This window comes from Palaemon carinicauda, chromosome 26 (genome assembly GCF_036898095.1).
Source record: "Palaemon carinicauda isolate YSFRI2023 chromosome 26, ASM3689809v2, whole genome shotgun sequence".
Classification (NCBI taxonomy): Eukaryota; Metazoa; Arthropoda; class Malacostraca; order Decapoda; family Palaemonidae; genus Palaemon; species Palaemon carinicauda.
The window spans coordinates 36,281,094-36,302,582 of NC_090750.1; the positions used below are offsets into that span (position 1 = coordinate 36,281,094).

The window sequence follows — 21,489 nt, forward strand, 5'->3', positions numbered from 1 at the left end:
CCCGACTCTCCGTGACGACCCTACGACCACCCAGAAGGGCACCTGACAGCGTATCACACCAACGCTTTGATTGTAGTAAGCTCCGCAACCCACAGGTGGCACAGAACTACAAGGAGGCCTGCGAACAATACCTCGCAGACCCTGTGGGTCAGGCCACTGTCGAGCACCACTGGACCACCCTCAGAAACGCCATGGCCCGTGCCGCGGAGGAAACACTAGGCTTCACCACCAAGAAACGGCAGGATTGGTTTGATGAGAATGATGCTACCATCTCTCTTCTCATTGAAACCAAACGACAAGCACGCCTGACTTTGGAAAACCAACCAACAGCAGCTAACAAATGTGCTCACAAGGTGGCTGAAGCTGGTTGCCAAAGAGGTATCCGTGAAGCCCAGAACACCTGGTGGCAAAGAAAAGCTGCAGAAATACAGAGTTTCGCTGACCAACGTGACCTGCGCAGCTTCTATGCAGCAACAAAAGAAATATTCGGTCCCACACGGTCATCAGTGGGCAGCCTGAAGGATGCGGATGGGGCCACGACCATCACCGACAGCAAGGGCATCCTGGCCAGGTGGAGGTCTCACTTTGAGAACCTCCTCAATGACCAAGCAGACACCCCAGACGATCTCCTGCGAATGACCCCGCAGCATCCCGTCCGTCACTGGATGGCACTACCACCCTCCATCCATGACTTCAACAAGGCCCTGCAGCGCATGAAGCCCGGCAAAGCCCCAGGGCCAGACAACATCCCGTTGGAGCTCCTCACTCACGGTGGCCCCGGCTTGAGGAACCGTTTGATGCTCCTTATACTGAAAATATGGGAGACCAAGACCCCCCCCAGTGACTTCCGCGATGCAAACATCACTACCATCTTCAAGAAGGGAGACAGGGAGAACTGTAACAGCTACCGGGGAATATCACTACTAAGCATCGCGAGTAAGATTTTCGCTCGGATTCTCCTTGACCGCCTCCTTATTCTCGCAGAAGACGTCTTGCCAGAGTCCCAGTGCGGCTTTCGACCTTCCCGCGGGACCATAGACATGATCTTCTGTGCGCAACAACTACAAGAGAAGAGCCTCGAACAACAACAACCCATAATGTTCATCTTCTGGGATTTGAAAAAGGCCTTCGACAAAGTACCTCGACCTGCCATGTGGGCTGTCCTCAAAAGATATGGCTGCCCACCCGATTTTGTCAAGCTGGTGCGTGCCCTCCATGACGGAATGGTTGGGAGAGTCTGCCACCAGAACTCTCTTTCAGACCCATTCCCCATCAACGGCGGCCTGAAGCAGGGCTGTGTTCTGGCCCCGACGTGTTTCTCGCTATACACCGCAGCAATGCTCAACGAGATTCCCCCAGACACACCTTCAGTCGACCTACGTTTCCGCATGGATGGAGGCGCTTTCAACCTCGCTAGACTCCGCGCCAGAACCAACACCACCTTGTGTGCAGTGCGAGAACTGCAGTATGCTGACGACAATGCCACCCCAGGTCAGACGGCAGAGGACCTGCAGTCGTTAGCTGATGCATACAACTCTGCCTACGAACGCTTTGGGATGCAAGTCAACTCAGACAAAACCAAGACCCTCGTCCAACATCCACCAGGACTGATGCTCCCCAACTTCAATACCACAGTGAATGACCAACCGTTAGAACAGGTGGACCAGTTCTCCTACCTAGGGAGCATCCTAACATCAGCTCCCACAAGCAAAAAGGACGTGGAGAACAGGATCAGGGCAGCCCACTCCGCCTTTGGCCGACTCAACCGCCGCGTATTTAACAACCACGCACTGACAATGACCACCAAAATAATGGTGTTCAGGGCAGTAGTCCTCTCCACGCTCCTGTATGCATGTGAAACATGGACGCTATATAGTAACGATCTTAAAAACCTAGAACGCTTCCAACAAATGAAACTGAGGCAGATCTTGAAAATCCCCTGGGAGAGCCACACCACCAACATTGAAGTCTTAGAACGTGCCTCGCTGTCCAGCGTGGAGGCCACCATCATCCACCACCGCCTCCGCTGGATAGGACACGTGCATAGGATGGAGCCATCTAGGCTCCCAAAGAAAATATTCTACGGAGAACTGACCCAGGGCACCAGACCACGAGGAGCCCCGAAAATGCGCTATAAAGATCAACTAAAGCGCACCCTGGCTCTAACTGACATCGATCCTTCCTCATGGGAAGAAACAGCCAGGGACAGGAAAACCTGGAGGAGTACAGTACACCATGGCACCGTGGACTTCGAGGAGAGGAGGAGACAAAATGAGGAGGCTAGGAGGAGAAGAAGGAGAGAGCGATTAGAACAGCCCCGCCCACCACCTACCCTCCCTTGTGAACACTGTCCGCGACTTCCACCACAGACTAGGACTTAACAGCCACATCAGGCATAAGCACCCACCCCATAGATAGGAGGCTGATGGCTAACGACAGAACCCAATACTCGGACACGAGTGGGCGCCGACGACGATAGCTATTTACACGAGTAATTACTAAAAATGATTTCGTTACCATGGTAACGATGTGTTTACGTTTGCGCCATGGCGTAGGTGAGAAGTTCCCCGGACTGAGCGTAATGCTCTTTAAATCTCCGTGTCTCGGAATTTAAAGGTCCGAAAGCAGCTGATTTAAGTTGCCATGCGGTTTTTATGCTTATCATGATTATTTTTGTATATTTTTTATTTCTGTTTTGCCGAAACTTTTAGTATATTATTATATTCATCGCCGTTATGCTCATTCCCGCGCTCGATCTGTATGAACAACGTGTTGGCTGGGTGACTGGGACGAAGTAAGCAGAGTGACTAGCAAGTCTTCCAGGAAGTAATTAGTTCAGCTGTTGACTTTGCGAGAGAACCTTGGCTTTCGTGCGTTATCCGTCAATTTTGCGCTTTTACATCCTATTCTAATAAGTGATAGTGCTTTATAACTTTTTAGAATATTCCTCTTTATATTTGTGAAGGCATTTGTTGGATAAAATGCCTAAAGGTCAAGTAAGATCAGTGTATAAATAAAAAATTCCGTGAATGATGGCAGCTCAAGGCAAAAAATTACGACCATCGTCTCGACATGGTAACTACGATTTGTAAGGTTGGTGATGTGTTTATGCATGTATGTTTTCATATTATTTCAAGTATTCTATAGGAATACATATATTATATATATATATATATATATATATATATATATATATATATATATATATATATATATATATATAATATATATATATACTGTATATATATATTCATTTGAAAATACGTCGATTTATTTTAGGCAGCCACTGTGCATATTTCAAACTGACTTTGCTGAGAGAGAGAGAGAGAGGGAGAGAAAGGGAGAGAGAGAGAGAGAGAGAGAGAGAGGGAGATTTCGGTCATAACTAACCTATGCCTAGAGGAATTTTATTATTTTTTTTTATTTTTGAAGAAAATTTATTGAACTTTCTTATGACATGTGTGAAAATAAGGATAAAGCAATGTAAATAGTGGGTATCGTTAGATGAAGTTAGGCGATGACAAACTTTTTTTTCTTTTATCGTATACATTCAAATAAATAACAGAGAACTCTCATTACAGATACTTGAAAATTATACCATCTTATGGACAATTTATTCAGCTATAAAATTGTATCTAATAGTTTGTAGTTAGAAGAAATGAATAAGGAAAAAAAATAATAAAATGTGCAAAAACTGTAAACCCAAATTTCTTCACCGCAAGTAACGAGATTTAGGTTTTCAGTTTTTGCTCGTTTACTACTTTTTTCCATGTTTCCTCTCTTCTAACTACAAATTCTTATATACGATTTTATAGCTGAATGAATTGTCTATAAGATGGTATAACTTTGAAGTCTCCTTGATGAGAATTCACTTTGCTGTATCGGAATGTATACGATAAAACATAAAACATTTCATCATCGCCTAACTTCACCTAACGATAGCCACTATTTAGATGGCTTTATCCTTATTTTCGCATATGTCATTAGAAAGTTCAATGAATTTACTTCAAAATAAAAAACAAAACAAAAAAAATTACTCTAAATATAGGTTACGTATGATCGATAGAAAGAAACTTTTGCAATCTCCGATTTTCGTTACTTGCGCTAAGGAAATTTAGGTTTACAATTGTTGTGGGTATACTATTTTTTTTTTCATGTTTTCCTTCTTTTAACTACAAACTATTATATACCATTTTATAGCTGAATAAATTTTCTATATGATGGTATGGTTTTAAGATTTCTGTGATAAGACCCCTCTGTGCTTTATCGGAATGTATACGAAAGAAGATAAAAAATTTCGTCATCGCCTAACTTCATCTAACAATAGCAGCTATTTATATTATTTTCTTTATACTTTTGATAACTATATTGAAAACTTCAATCTTTTTCCAAAAAAATTAGACCAATCTGACTTCTCTAAGATGAAAATTGAGGCTGTGGGCGCGATTTGAAAAAAATAAGTCGAAAAGCCCTTCAAAACTGAAAATGCCTGGGGCTTAAGGCACAGAAATTTCCAAGTACCCCGGGGGTTAAAGGGTTAATTCCTCCAACAATCTACAAAATTCATTAATGTCTTACACATTTATTTTACACATTGGCAATAATTTTTGTATACTTTTCTGGGTGTGATATGTCTCAAAACATGGAATGATTCAAAGAAAGGCCTTTTCAACAAAGAGGGGCCTTTTCTGATCACAAAATAGATTTGCTTTCTCTTATATTCACCTTTACCTTTCATCAAGCAACTTTTTGGCAATGTAGAGCTTACATTATGTTGGGGTTTGTGATTCTTGTCAATATACTCTTCTGGATAATGCCTTTCAGTTAATCTAGATTCCATAGGATTTGATAATCTACCCCTTCTTTGAGTTTGGCTCCCCTTATACCCTTTTAGCATAATGGTGATAATACTCTAAACTTTTTCTGATCAAGCTTAGCAGTGGGATTGTGAATGCAGTAGCATATGTTTGGGTCCACTAATGCTGCTTGAACCATAAAATGCCAGATGGGTTGGTACCATTTCTGGCTTTTTCTTTTGTAAGGATATGGTGAGCAAAGTTGATCAAGCTTATCTTATTCTACATGAACACAAGTCTTTTCTATTTCTCTGTCACCCTTCTTGGAATTAAGTTTCACTTTATATGTACCTACTGTTCCAAGACTAGACGATAAATTAACCCTGGTTGTGTCTTGCCAAGAACAAGCAAGCATTTTACCATTGTTTCTTACCCATGTTACTGGTAAAGCTCCTTTTTACCCTTTTTTGTTTCATATCAATTGGTAAACCCTTCCTACTAACCCTAACTGTTCCAAAAACTAAAATATTTTTATAAAGTAGTTTTTCAAAAAGGGATACATTGTTATAAAATTTATAAAATATGTTCATGTAAATAATGACCTTTGTTGTTTTCATAACCCTTTTTCTGGGCTCGACCTGTGGCGCTCCGTGAAATGCTCCTTATAATACCATTCCTAAGGCATAAATATTGCTAAATATACCAGAGAAAAAAAGGATGCACGGAATGCCAGGAATAACCCAGCTCGCTCACTCTATGAGTGTCGGTATAGATACTGGGGCATGATAGAACCACGACCATGGGCCCCTTACCAGTTAGACGTCTCCCACATCAACATCCCCTGGAACAACGAGGTGCCGTCCTACACCCGTCTGCTGCCTTCTATTATGACTATCCTCCCCCACCCCTACACCTCCCCACTCCCCTACCTTCATTCCTCCTTAGCACCAGCGTAGGTCAGACGTATTTTGCATTGCTCTATGTTGTTTTGTGTTTTTGAAGATGTCCGACGTTTTGGAGATCCCTGCTCCCAATTTGAGTATTATAATTGTCTGTTTGGGATTTCTAGGTAGCGACACTTGTTAATTCTTTTACCTTGTTGGTTTTTTTATAGCCGCTTGTTCATGTTCCCTTACGGGTGTATGTACGCTGCCATTTTGGTGTCGCTTCCTTGTGATCTCTTATGTTTGTCGGGCTTTCAATTAGTTCCTTATACTAATTGTAGTCCCTTTTTTGTGTTCTGGACATCTAATTCAATGTTTTGGCATGATTTTGTTTTTTATTATGGCTTTTTGGGTTAAAGACAACTACTTGGGTACCCAACCAACTAATGGCTGATAAGCAAACTCCTTCCCAGGGTATACGCATTAAATTTGAATCGGTAGACAGTATGAGCACTGTCATAGACCATACCTTTATTCTCCATTTAGTTGAAGGCTTTGATGGTAAATGTTGTTTAAAAAATAGCCTACCTTTAAATTTAAAATAATTATTAGTTTCTTTTGCAATGTGTTCATATTTTTTTCTGTAAAATATCTTGTGAAACACTCATGAATTCAAGTTAAATACTTCATGAGAGGCTGTATTGTCATTATAGATAATTTTATTCCAAGACAACGAGTTTACTATATCAACTTTGGTTGATGAACATGTTGCTGGAATGTTTTCATTCATTTTCTCATCAGTGGTATCATCATGATCTCCATCATTTGGTGTAAGATCGTCAATAGGTGACATATCCTGAATCGTATCTAAATAAAATGTCAAATTTCTTCTAATGATACTTTAGGAGTATAGGAGGCTATCTCATACCAATAAAGAAAAAGCAAAAAATAATTCCCAGCATTAGGCTACACCCAAAGTTAAAGGGAAAAATTAAAGGACAAAGTCAGCTGATTGATAAAAAGAAAACAATATCCGGTATTTTGCCAATAGTATAATAAATACTATAATTTGCTAAAAAATATGAGGTACACCCTATTAAAAAAACAAGGATTTGTTAACAAATTCTATCTTTATTAATAACTTGGTAATAAAGATATGTTGTAAAAGAAAGGACTGATAGGTAGCCAATGCAGTAATGCTGTAACAAGTCATGTAGAGGAAATTAGTGAAATTACTTTTGTTCAATTAAACTGAGGTAGAAATATCAATACCTTGTTTCCTTTGGGCTAACCAAGTGAAAGGTAATTATTTATGATAATAATCAATACTTTTTTCCTTAGATATTTGCTTATAAATTGCCAATCCTAAGGTTTGTTCTACATATAATATACTCTAATTTTGTTCTATATGTGCAGCATATAAAACATTTTGCTGTGGTTAGAAAATATATTGATATAAACTGTATTTCCTTTTCTAATTAGGTTGACATTAGAATCAATATTTGATGCTGTTGAACGAAGACCAGAGGTAATTAAACAACGCAACAAGAACCCATATCACCTACTTCAGAAATACATAATCTTGGATGATGTATTTGCATTACTTAAAGAAGCTCACAATTGGCTGAATGATGGTATTTCTCCTCACCTTTTACGTTGCCTCACCCACATTGTGTTATTTCTTCGTCGTATTGGTCGCATTTCTCAAAACATGGAGGTGTACTGCTCTGATATTTTAGTTGCTTGTGTAAAGGTAAGCTTTTCTTTACTCCATGGTTAACTTAAAAAGTCTTTTGATGATAATAACATTGACTAATATCATGATGTTAGTAAAAGTAGATTGTTCCTACACGAATGCAAACTTACATCCTTTTATATGAGAATTGATTTAAGTGCAGCTGAAACTTGACAGTTAAAAACTCATAACTTGGTTTTAGAAATATTAGGTAGTTAGCTGCCAGTGATACAATACTGTACCCAAGAGTTTGTATGGAAAAGCTTGATTTTTCTAAATATTAATGGTTATTTTGTTTTCTTGAAATACTATATACCTCACCTCGTCAACCTCTTTTTTGTTTCTGATTTGTGCAACACCCTACCCCCAGCAGGGTGCATTTTGTTATGAGTAGTCTTACCCAATAGAGTGAATTAATAAGACTTTAGTTTTAGATATACCATAGTCTTCCCTGTGTACTGAGTGGCAAACTTATGGACCTATTGCCTTGGAACATAGTCCTTAATTGTTTTGTGTGAAGTTGAGACTCAAATAACTCCGTAAATATTTCTGTAATTTATTGGGTGCGTACATTTTATCTCATTGCTGTGTATGTAGTCAGATAATATAGAATAGTTTCTGAAATTCAGTATAGATGAGATTTTGTGTAAGGGATGGTAAACCGTAGGCAACTTAACCAGTAAACTTGGAAATTGATGGGAAAATAAGAAAACATAGTAGTTAAGTATTATTTTCTATTTGGGTGGATAGATGGAGTGAGGAAAGCCCTTGGTGACAAGAGGACAGATGTGAGAGAGGCAGAAGAGAGTGCTAAAAATAGTAATGAATGGTGAGAGATTGTGACACAGTTCCAATAGGCCCTACTGCTACCTGACTGCTGATGTATTAGCTATAGGGGAGTCAGTATATGAAGCTTTATTTGTGGTAAAATACAGGAGAGGGTGGTCTATGTCACCCTAGCAGTACACACCAAACTGGACTGATTTCCTTATCAGGCTAAGAGGAACGAGGAGAAGAAAAATCCCCTTTAGTTTCTTTTATTTTTTATGTTGGCTCTCCCAAAATATTGAGAAGAGCCATGGTAGACAAACTTACATTACTATGGGCAATAAGCACTTTAGAAAATTTCGTATTTAGTTTTGAGTACTTTGCAGATGCCTTTACATATCTTCCTAACTGGTAATAAAAAAATTGCACAATTTGTATCTCCATTTTAAGAAATAGTTTTTTAAGCATTGGAAATGTATTTTTGGTATGTGTAATGCATCTTCATTGTACTATAGACTCAATAGAGCAGTACATACATACATACATATACCAAGGCACTTCCCCCAATTTTGGGGGGTAGCCGACATCAACAAATGAAACAAAACAAAAAAGGGGACCTCTACTCTCTACGTTCCTCCAGCCTAACAAGGGACTCAACCGAGTTCAGCTGGTACTGCTAGGGTGCCACAGCCCACCCTCCCACATTTCCACCACAGATGAAGCTTCATAATGCTGAATCCCCTACTGCTGCTACCTCCGCGGTCATCTAAGGCATCGGAGGCAGCAGCAGGGCCTACCAGAACTGCGTCACAATCGCTCGCCAATCATTCCTATTTCTAGCACGCTCTCTTGCCTCTCTCACATCTATCCTCCTATCACCCAGAGCTTTCTTCACTCCATCCATCCACCCAAACCTTGGCCTTCCTCTTGTACTTCTCCCATCAACTCTTGCATTCATCACCTTCTTTAGCAAACAGCCATTTTCCATTCTCTCAACATGGCCAAACCACCTTAACACATTCATATCCACTCTAGCTGCTAACTCATTTCTTACACCCGTTCTCACTCTGACCACTTCGTTCCTAACCCTATTTACTCGAGATACACCAGCCATACTCCTTAGACACTTCATCTCAAACACATTCAATTTCTGTCTCTCCGTCACTTTTATTCCCCACAACTCCGATCCATACATCACAGTTGGTACAATCACTTTTTCATATAGAACTCTTTTTACATTCATGCCCAACCCTCTATTTTTTACTTCTCCCTTAACTGCCTCCAACACTTTGCAACCTTCATTCACTCTCTGACCTACATCTGCTTCCACTCCACCATTTGCTGCAACAGACCCCAAGTACTTAAACTGATCCACTTCCTCAAGTAACTCTCCATTCAACATGACATTCAACCTTGCACCACCTTCCCTTCTCGTACATCTCATAACCTTACTCTTACCCACATTAACTCTCAACTTCCTTCTCTCACACATACTTCCAAATTCTGTCACTAATCGGCCAAGCTTCTCTTCTGTGTCTGCAACCAGTACAGTATCATCTGCAAACAACAACTGATTTACCTCCCATTCATGGTCATTCTCGTCTACCAGTTTTAATCCTCGTCCAAGTACTCGAGCATTCACCTCTCTCACCACTCCATCAACATACAAGTTAAACAACCATGGTGACATCACACATCCCTGTCTCAGCCCCACTCACCGGAAACCAATCACTCACTTCATTTCCTATCCTAACACATGCTTTACTACCTTTGTAGAAAGTTTTCACTGCTTGCAACAACTTTCCACCAACTCCATATAACCTCATCACATTCCACATTGCTTCCCTATCAACTCTATCATACGCTTTCTCCAGATCCATAAACGCAACATACATCTCCTTACCTTTTGCTAAATTTTTCTCGCATATCTGCCTAACTGTAAAAATCTGATTCATACAATCCCTACCTCTTCTAAAACCACCCTGTATTTCTAAGATTGCATTCTCTGTTTTATCCTTGATCCTATTAATCATTACTCTACCATACACTTTTCCAACTACACTTAACAAACTAATACCTCTTGAATTACAACACTCATGCACATCTCCCTTACCCTTATATAGTGGTACAATACATGCACAAACCCAATCTACTGGTACCATTGACAACACAAAACACATATTAAACAATCTCACCAACCATTCAAGTACAGTGACACCCCCTTCCTTCAACATATCAGCTCTCACACCATCCATACCAGACGCTTTTCCTACTCTCGTTTCATCTAGTGCTCTCCTCACTTCATCTATTGTAATCTCTCTCTCATTCTCATCTACCATCACTGGAACCTCAACACCTGCAACAGCAATTATATCTGCCTCCCTATTATCCTCAACATTCAGTAAACTTTCAAAATATTCCGCCCATCTTTTCCTTGCCTCCTCTCCTTTTAACAACCTCCCATTTCCATCTTTCACTGTCTCTTCAATTCTTGAGCCAGCCTTCCTTACTCTCTTCACTTCTTTCCAAAACTTTTTCTTATTCTCTTCATATGAATGACCCAATCCCTCACCCCACCTCAGGTCAGCTGCCCTCTTTGCCTCACGTACCTTGCAGTAAAAGAACAAATATTTTTTGAAATGCTAGGAAAATTTGTTAAAGCCATATATGGTTATGCTGTATACAGTAATACCTCTAAATATGAAAGTTTCTGTATACGAAAAACTCATGATAACTCATGAAAAACTCATTATTACATTATGTTCTCATATATCTACTTCATTCACAGGTATCAACCATTAGGTCAAGTATAGTGAATGATTCAAATGTATTTTTCTTTATTTCAATCTGGTTATACCCTTACTAAAGAATTTAATGTGGTGTTTTTGTAGGTCTTGGAAGGAATTAGGTGATTTACATGTAAAACCAGACACATTATAGGAAAAAATCATGATAAAGCCATTCTGGAATGAATTAATTTCATATCCTGACGTATAACTGTATAGGGTCTTCCTCCCCCATTATGTGACAATTCATTATAGAGCCACTCAGGACTTCAAATTAGTTGGAATATTTGGAAATACGACTAAATTTCACATTACTGCGATAAGATTACTTTCCGTATGTTATTTTCAAGCCTTACAACAACTACTACACCTTTGGGTTTATTATTGGTTATTGTAAAATGTGAAGAATTTAACTATACACCACATGTAAACCTTGTGTAAAGGTTATTTAAAAATTTACCCCTTTAAAAAATAGTAAAAATTTATGCACAAATCAGTTTCCATCACTGTTCTGATATTAAAACTGCTTTGTTCCAACAGGAATACAAACCTTTGTTCTTTTCGTAGGGGAACAAATCGGCACAAGCTGGCATACGAACATTAAAACTTATAAGTTATCAATAGCCGTTCCATGTGTTACCAGTGGTAGCTCGGAGAAGCATCCCCCTGCTCACTCATACTGTCTTCATTTTGCTCCCAGCCTTGGTTGAAAACACGTCTCCCACGTTCGCTGGCTTTTGCAAATGAAACTTTTACTGTGTTTTATTCCATTATGACACATTAGCATCTCAGGGATCTTTATGTTGGTTAAAGGTGAACACCTTTCTGCCCAGGGGCTCACTTTATCTCTTTTGGAGTTTGGCCTCCCTGAAGTCAGAGAACCTCTATGAGGAACTCGGTTTCCGTCTGTGTAAGCCGCTCTGTCGTATGACACACGAAAGCAACACACAACCTAGCTGAGTGCTGTTGATTCAAAGTTTTCAGTCTCATTTATTGGAAGTGGTTGCTTTGCGATCTGATCGCCTGACTTGGTCAGTAATCAAATTGCTTTTAGCAATTTACGAGGTTTACATTTTATGCTACCTCTCGACTTTCTCTGCATACTTAAGTGGAAGCTAGCTTTTCCCTTGAGAGATATACTCGCCTTTTTGTCCCTCTGAGTTTACCGACCCTTTGGGGTTTTTCAGCAGACACAGTTGCTACTACAGCCTGCTATCCTTGCCTGGTAATTTGTCTATCTACAGAGCTCGGGAGCATCCTCACGTTTCCTACGCAATAGCGCTTTAGATCTTCAGAGTTCCTAGGAGATCTTGGCAACTGTTTCAGTGGCTGATGGCTTTCACCTAAGAGTTTTGCTTGAGGCAAGTGATCTCTCAACACCTTGCGAGCCAGGCGTGCAACTTGATTCAAGCTAAACGCATGCCTGGATTGCGCCCCCAAAGGTGAGAGCTCTACTTTTATTAGAGAGGTTTGCTAGAAAGAGGTGATCTTTCAGCAGATCTGAGCAGGTGCTGAGGTTTTTACTTGAGCACATTCTCAGAGTAGTCACTTAGAGTTCCTTCCTAGCCTTTGGTATGTCATCCTTTGCCATTTGACCTGGAGGCCTTGACCTTATTGCCTTTCCTTGTCAGCTTTGTGTAAGGATGGCAGCAACAGATCATCTTCCATCAGAGGGTTGTAAGATAGTGGTCACTAGAGCCGCTCCTACAGCGTGCTCTCCTTTCAGAGCAAGTGTCCTTGCTGAGCTCACTCAATGTGAGGATAGAGACCCCTATCTTCACCCCTTTAAGCTCGTTGACCCTTCGGGTACTGTTGGCAGTAACCCTTGTAAGCAGGCTGCTTGTAAGCACTAGTGCAGCTTGTTGAAGACTCAGCTTGTGTAGTTAACTATGCTGACTTTCCAGGTTAGATCACCACCTAGCTCTTTTAGGTTAGAAGAATGGCACAACACTTGCACTTGCTCTCAGCCCAAGTACTTGTGTTGCATTCACACTCAATATTTTGTGAAGTAGAGTGCGAAACGCAGGTTAGCCCACATGTCAAGGCTAGCGCACCTGTGGTGACTTGTGATTATAGTCACTCACCAGTGGCCAGTCACGATCCTGGTCTATTTTCAGAGTAACTGGATGCCAGAGTGCTCTGGGTCTGTGGAGCTGATCTCTCCGGAACTAGCAGTTAATCTTGCAATCCGCTTCCTACCCAGTGCTTAGTCACTGTGGTCTCACGAGACTCCACAAGTCTACAGATTGGCTCACCAGGTAGTTCGATACCTAGCGGGCTCAGGTCCAGACCACATGATCGTAAGGGATCTCAAAGACATGTACATCCAGATCCTATCCATCTAGCTTCAAAGAAGTACCTAAGATTTAATCTGTGTGGAAAGATACAGTATGCTCTTTTCCACTGCTGTGCTTTGGTGTGGCGACAGCCCCTCAAATGTTCGCTTGAGTGTTCACCCAAGTTCAGCTTAGGTGCACTCCAGCAGCATTTGTCTTTTACACTATCTAAACGACTGGCTAATCCTGTCATACTGGTGAGGACCCTTCTCCAACATTGAGCTATGATTCTTGACTTTGGCAGCTATGTGTGGGCTGTTTATTTGTGAATATGGTATGTTCTAAGATAGTATAAAATAGAAAGATTTGGTAAGGGTAAATGATAAATGAAGTTGTTATAATTATTTTGTAATGGTATAAATTAAACTTAGTTGTCACATTTATTAGTATTTACATTCAGTATCTTTATTTGCATCGCGTAGCCTACATAAATGGCTGCGTATCGTCAGTACCAACAATTAATTCGTCTGTTGTTGTTGTTCGATGCACATTTTGATAAACTGGTTAAGTGTTCGTTGAACATTGTTCTTCTTTATTTTCAAGGATTACGTGATAGGGAGCTAAATCATATCAATAGTACTCTGTTAACGATATGTGAGTATAATCGTGATACTGTCGTGACCTTGATAACAGCTGACACAAAACCAAAATAAAAAATTGATAATTGCTCTTGTTAAAATACATCTTGTATGATAATAGAAAAGTCCATAGATTATTAAACAAAGTTCAGATAACATCGAAAAACAGGATTATTGAAGACGTCATTCAGTATAGATACGTTATGCTGTCGACTAAAGCCACAGATCAGCTGATGAAATTGAATGCCGTTTTAATTTCTGTCTACGATCGAACATAGATTTAAGCAAAGTAAAAATTAAATGAGAGAGAGAGAGAGAGAGAGAGAGAGAGAGAGAGAGAGAGATGTATGAAAACTATGATATTCTATAACAAATTGGAGAGAGAGAGGGAGAGAGATGTATGAAAACTATGATATTCTATAACAAATTGGAGAGAGAGAGGGAGAGCGATGTATGAAAACTATGATATTCTATAACAAATTGGTGCTGATGTGATTTATATTGAAATAGCTTAAAAGATATTCTTTATTCTTCGGGGACTACAGGCATGCATGCTTGCAAGTAGGTTTAACGTTGGAGACTCCATGAATCTCCAGCTCGCTTAGTCACTTAGGATGATTCATCCAATAAGCTCGTCATCTAGCTCAACTAGTTTTGTTAGAAGAGTGGCGGAATACTGGCTTGCGCTCTTAGCCCAACTATCTGTACCAAATTTACGCTCTGTCTTGAAAGGTAGAGTGTGAGAGACAGATTGGGGCACCTGTGGCGAGTCTCGTTCACGATTGCTAGCCAGTGGCTAGTCTCGATCACGAGTGATCACCAGTGGTGATTCTCGATCACGAGTGATCACCAGTGGTGATTCTCGATCACGAGTGATCACCAGTGGTGATTCTCGATCACGAGTGATCACCAGTGGTGATTCTCGATCACGAGTGATCACCAGTGGTGATTCTCGATCACGAGTGATCACCAGTGGCAATGCTCGAGCATGAGCAATCACCAGTGGCGATTCTCGATCACGAGCGAGCACTAGTGGGGAGTCTCGATCATGAGCAAGCACTAGTGGCGAGTCTCGGTCATGCATGATTGAGCACCAGTGACGAGTCTCGATCACTAGCGAGCACCAGTGGCGAGTCTCGATCACGAGCGAGCACCAGTGGCAACTCGATTACGAGCACTCGCTAGTGGCAAGTATTCATCACTAGCGACTTCCAGTGGCAGGTCTTGATCACGATTGCAAGCCAGTGGCGGGTCACGGTCCTGATCTATTTTCCAGTACGACTTTGACGCCAAATTGCAACGGTTCTTCGGAGCTAAGCTCTCCAGAGTTTTAGTAATTCATGTGATCCTCCGGCTACCCAATGCTTCACCACTGGGGTCTCGTGAGATGCTGCAAGTCTCCAAGTTTTCTCACTAGGTAGGCTTACTATCTGTCTTCAAGGAAGTACCTAAGTTTCTTTTTTCACAAATAGATATTCCAAATTTGGGTATTGTGCTTTGGTGTGTATACAGCCCCTCAAGTTTTCACTTGAATGTTCACCCCAGTTCAGTTTGGATAGAAGCCGACAGCATTTGTCTTCAACATCGAGCCATGCTTATCGAGTTTCTCCTCGACCTGGGGGTGGTGGAAAACTTGGAGAACTCCTCTTTGGATCCCAAGTATGGCTTGGTATATCTTGAAGTGCAGATAGACACGAGGGAAATTTTATCGTCACGGGTAAGAATCGCAAGATTCAAGGAAGGGTCTTGTCAGTTACTGATGTGAAGCTAGCTACAAGCCCATCCTTGGTAGTACATGCTGGGTTACTTGGCCTCATTAGAGCGTCTAGTGCCCAACAGTTGTCTTCTCATGCTGTCACTTCAGTGGCAGCTAAAGACCTTTAGGTCTTATGACAAGGATCCTCCTGGAATGCTCATTCCTGGAACTGGAGCAAATGATGATCTTAATTGTTGGATCCTCAATCCAAACCGTCTCCAAAGGGTAGAGCTTCTTTATCCCTCTTCTGAGTTGATGCTCTTTACTGATTATTATTATTATTTCTTGCTAAGCTACAACTCTATTTGGAAAAGCAGGATGCTATAATCCTAAGGGCTCAAACGGGGAAAATAGCTCAGTGAGGAAAGGAAATAAGTAAATAAACTACAAGAGAAGTGAAGTCAGATCGGCAATGCCACATAAACCTCCTGGAGTTGGAAACAATTTACTGTACTATTCAACATTTCCAACAGTTCCATTCAGATTACTCAGTAATGTTAATGAGTAACAACACGACAATACGGACAAATTTATACAAGCCAGGAGGTTCTGTTTCATGGCAACAAGCCATTGAAATTCTGTGAGGGGCAGAAGACAATGTGATCTCCCTGTCAGCCCAGTTCGTATCCTGCAAAAGAACTTTTCGGCAGACAAACTGAGCAGGAAGACTGACAGCTCGTTCTGGGGGTCTTTGGTTCCTCGCATAGCAAACAAAGTGACAACTTTGTGTGGTTCGCCGACAATAGACCTGTTGTCGACATCCCTTAACCAGCAGTATCATCAGTCCTGCTCGCCAGTACCAGACCCATAGGTAGCGCTTCAGGCTGCCTTCTAACGTCCATGGGATAACCGGAACATCTTAAGAGATCCCCTCTTTTGGCTTAATGAGGATATTCCTCAACAGGGTAAGATCCGTAACCAATCTCTCCATGACATGGATAGTCCTGTTATTGCAACATGCAGAATGATACCCTAATTTTATTATGCTGCTGACAAAGGTTCTGATAAGCTTCCTTCTCTCCACAACTTGCTAAATCAACCATATGTTTAGTTTTACAATCTACCAATGGGATCCCTATGACTTTGCGCCCCTAGAGGGTATCCAGCATCTCCTTACTGAGAGTGGATCTTGGCAGCCAGTAGCAAAACAGATCTCCGATTACCTCAGTAGGTCTATGACCTCAGTCTACGAGGCAAAGTAGGCATATTTTGTGGTTAGCATTGTGGAAGGGGTGTCTCTCTGCTCGGAACCACCATACGCTTCTTCATGGAATTCTTACCTTTTTTCAAGAGGCAAACTTTGCTCACCCTTGGTGGTAAAGGCTATTGTTCAGCCTTAAATCAAGTCTTTAGACTGAAAGGTGTTGCTGTTTTTTCATTGGAAGAGCTGTTCATGCTTATACTGTACAGTGTTTGAAAAGGCTTGCTCATCGTTGGAAATGTAATCACCTTCGTGGAATGTTATCTTATTCCTAGAAGGAGCACTTACAAGTTTTTACATCGCTCTTTGAGCTGTGACCTAACTCACAAAACGGTTTCTTCTTGCTTTAACCGCTGCTAAGGGGTTAGCGAGTTGCATGGTCTCTCCTACGACATCAGCCATTCTCTGGTAAGGGGGCAAGTTGCTTTCAGCTTCATCCTTGAGTTCGTTGCTAGACTCAAATTCCTAACCGATGATCCTGATTGGCTGCCTTTTTGTCCTGTAAGAGCACTGAGGCTCTACTAAAACTTACTCAAGGATCTCACCCACGAATCAAGCACTTGCATGTCAACACAGGCAGAGTCGAGAAGAGGGTGATGAGGTACACCTTGTCCTTGTGGATCAGATAGGTCATGAACTGTGCCCTTAATCCTTTCTCTCTTCGACAGTAGTGTGTATGACACGAAGTCGAGCATAAGTACATCCCTGGTATTCAAGAAGAGCTCTCTTGTGATGCAGGTACTACAATGCGTAAGGAAGAGACAGTCTACCTCCACTACCACTACTGTACCTGCAAAGTAAAACACACAGAACCCTAATTTTGATAGGCCCCATGGTAGCTGCACAGCAAGTGATATAGCTGCTTTAGCTCCTCACAGGATTATTAGCAGTTGGTTGAGGGCAGGAGTTCTGGTGTTAGTTCGGTATTTATAGACCATTGGCTTATGAGGTGTCAGGATGCTCATCCCTCTCATTATCATGCTCAGATGGAGCTATCCCGGGTCAAAACGTTATAGCCAGTTGAAAGGACTTCCACCCACCTTGAGGTAAATCTCCGATGTAATGAATGAAGGTTTGTATTTTTGGTGGAACACGTGATACCTAACCTAAGTGTTAATACCTGTAAATGAAATAGTTATAAGAAAATAATGCAATAATAAATGGAATATAATACAATACGAATAGTACAATACTTACAATACAATACTGTACACGTATGAAATATACAGTAACATTTGTACTGAACTGTATTTTATTAAAGTTACCCTTACCAGAGAGAGGTATGTTTTCTATCATTCATAACTAAACCGTTTTCTTCAACTGACGCATATTTTAAACTTTTGCTATTTTATTGTTCAGTTAAACAATTAATATTCATTGGTGATACATTAATAAGTAACCTACCTGATTTTTTTTTTACATGTATTTTTAAGCTATTTTATTGTAATACTGTACAAGCAAGATTCATTGATATTGATATGTACGTGATCTTTCTTTGTAGAATGAATAAACTTTAATTGTTCAGTAAAACGATTTTTAACTTTTTTATTGCCGAAATGAGAAAATAATATATCGCTAGTGTTTTAATATGCATAGTAGCATTGTGTGTACATACATACTGTACATACACACAATACAGTACTGTTCATGGTTTTTAAATTAAAAAATTTACTAATTGATATGGAATTAATTGTAGATAAATAATCATGACACTAAAAGGGAAAAATTTTACCATGTTTGTCACGAACGAAGTGAGTGACCATATATGAAATGCCAAAATTTTGTTAATATATCTCACTTAACCCGTAGCTCAGTCATTCCCTAACCATAGATTTCGGAGCGGAGGCCGTGTGGGGGGAAACAGCTGATATATTCAGTGGTGGAGTCAATAACTCCTATAGCAATAAATATATTCTATGAAATTTTAAGGGATTATTTAGATATATGTAAGCTTTGTTCCTGCCAATTTTTATGTTTATATCTGCAATAGGCATGCCCTGGCTCTCACTTTTGTTCGTAAGTGACGACTTGGGTAAAAAAATTAATGAGAAGGAGCAAATTGCTGGAGTTTTACAGGTATCCAAATAATTTTAACAGGGTTTAATGGGTGTTATGTGAACTACATTCATATCAATTTTCGCATTGATACTTGCCATAGAAAAGTCACAGTAGCAATACTTCACATATTTTAATGAAATTTCCAGGGATTTATGGGATAGATATATACATTGTCCATACCAATTTTCATGTTGACATCTGCCATAGAAAAGCCACAGCAAATGATTATTTCTGTATGGGTTGAATGGTTATTTTTGGCAGTGTAGTAAATTGTTCCCAGAATAATTCAGCTGATATTTTCGGCAGTGGGGTCAATAACTCCTATACCAATAAATATATTCAAATGGAATTTTAAGGGTTTATTTAGATGTATATAAGCTTTGTTTCTGCCAAATTTCATGTTCATACATGCTATAAGCATGCCTTGGCTGTCACTTTTGTCCGCAAGTGACGATTTTTAGCTAAAAAATCAGTGAGAAGCTACAAACTACTACTAGAGTTTTACAGATATCCAAATGATTTTCTCTGGGTTTGATGGGTGTCATGTGAACTACATTCATACCAATTTTTTATTGATACTTGACATAAAATAGTCACTGTAGCAATTTCTGGCGTCACCGTAAATTACTTCCACATATCTAAATTAAATTTTCAAGGATTTTTGGGAGGGATATTTACTGTGTCAATACCAATTTTCATGTTGATATCTGCTTCAGAAAAGCCACAGCAAATGTTTATTTCGGTATATGTTGAATGGTTATTTTTGGCGGTGGAGTAAATTGTTCCTAGAATAATTCACATATCCAAGAGAAAATTTCAGGGATTGATGGGAAACAGTTTATCAGTTCCTACCAAATTCCATGGTAATATCTACAATTGAAAAAACACAGCTATTATGTGGCCTTCTTAAATATGATGTTAAATGTAGCAACATTATAGTGAACTGCATGATAGTGAGCGACATCGAGGGACAATGCTGATCTCATAAACAACCTTCGTCCCAAGTTCAGCTAGTATTTATTTACCGAAATGAAAGAAAAATATATCACTAATGTGTTTAAAATATGTCGTAGCATTGTACGTTCGTACATGTACTACAGCTTTGGTCATTGTGTTCTCTAATGTAAAAATGTACTTATTGATATAAAATTGACATTAAAAGGAAAAAAAGATGTTACAATCTGTTATTCACTTACCAAAATGAAATAAAAATATATCTCTATTGTTTTGATAAGTGTAATAGCATCGTGCATATGTAAATGCTGTTCATACGCAAAATAGTACTGTTCATTGAGATTTTCAACTTAAAAATGTAGTTATTGATATAAAATATGAGAGCAGGATCTTGCGGCGGTAACTAGCAGCAAATTAGGGATATAACCAATGAGAGAACAGGAGGATGGTGGCGAGTTTACAGTTTTGCGGCACGCAAATTTAGAAAATATTTTTTGGCGTTCAGGAGAATCTCAGCTCGTATCATGAGGTATTTTTTGTAATAGGAAAAAAAATCTTCTTATGTCTTTTCTTATCATTAATTTTTTGTATGTAGAAATTTTTGTACTGAGAGGTATTACTGTATATACTGTATGTATCAAAGGAAGTTATCAGTACTGTATATTGACACTACATAAGTTAAACAATTACTGTACACATGAATTTAATCTTTTCTGGGCTCGAACCTGTGCCGCCCAGTGAATAAGCTCCATTTAGCACTTATTCTTAGGTAATTTACTGCTAAATATACCAGAGAAAAAATGTAAAGGAGTGCTAGGTTAACTAGCTCGCTCACCTATTGGTGTCGGTATAAAATTGGGCGTATATTCCAGAGGTCCCGCACTATTTAGATTAATCCACGACAGAAAACCCCAATAGAGGAGAGCCGTTCAACCTCACTCGGTACTACTAACAATGCATCCGCTCCGAACCCAACTCCTTTTAGCACGACGAGTATAGTAACCCGCATTTTTGTTGTGCTCTCGATTTTGGTTTATTTTCCATTGAATTATGGCTTCTTCGTCGGTTTCCCAGGAGACACCGTCTAAGTTAAGTACCAAGCTGGGTTTTACTGTGTTTTGAGCAACCTAGATCGTTTAATATTTATATTATAGGAGTTTATTCTCTTCGTTCATACCGATCTTGCTTGATTTCACTACAGTTGGTACTCCTGTTTTTGAGAGCTTTTAAGTTTCACTTGCGGTGTTACTATGTGTATTATTTTTATTATCAAATATTATTTGTTATTGTGAATATTCATTATTTAGCGTTTAGAATCCTCGTGGTTCAATTTTTGGGCCGATATCATTTACGTATCGTTATGGCTGCCGACCTTCGTGCTAGGCGGCAATGTTATTTTTAGCCATCAGGTGTGTCTTTTGTGATTTGATTATTATGTTGCATGCCTTGCCCAAAAATTTTCTATGTGTTTATTCATATAATTTTTAACGCTATTATTATTATAATGAATATTTGTGCCATTACTCCGTTTGATCTGTCTGGTTGGGGATCGTCAGTTGGTAGCCCTGCTGCCTCGTATCACGTGATCCTCCCCCACGCTCCCCCTCTAGCTAGGTGGGCGGCTAGGCTTCTCCCCC

The 21,489-nt window shown here is 39.9% G+C and overlaps 1 protein-coding gene across 1 annotated transcript in view; it reads left to right on the forward strand.

Annotated features, from left to right (window-relative positions):
- The window catches only part of LOC137619486 (nuclear pore complex protein Nup107-like), a 195,963-nt gene that overhangs the window by 120,557 nt on the left and 53,917 nt on the right, over positions 1–21,489 (forward strand). Inside the window, exon 11 of the mRNA XM_068349555.1 lies at positions 7,163–7,433. Coding sequence (XP_068205656.1) covers positions 7,163–7,433 — 271 coding nt within the window. The remainder of the gene's footprint in view (positions 1–7,162; positions 7,434–21,489) is intronic.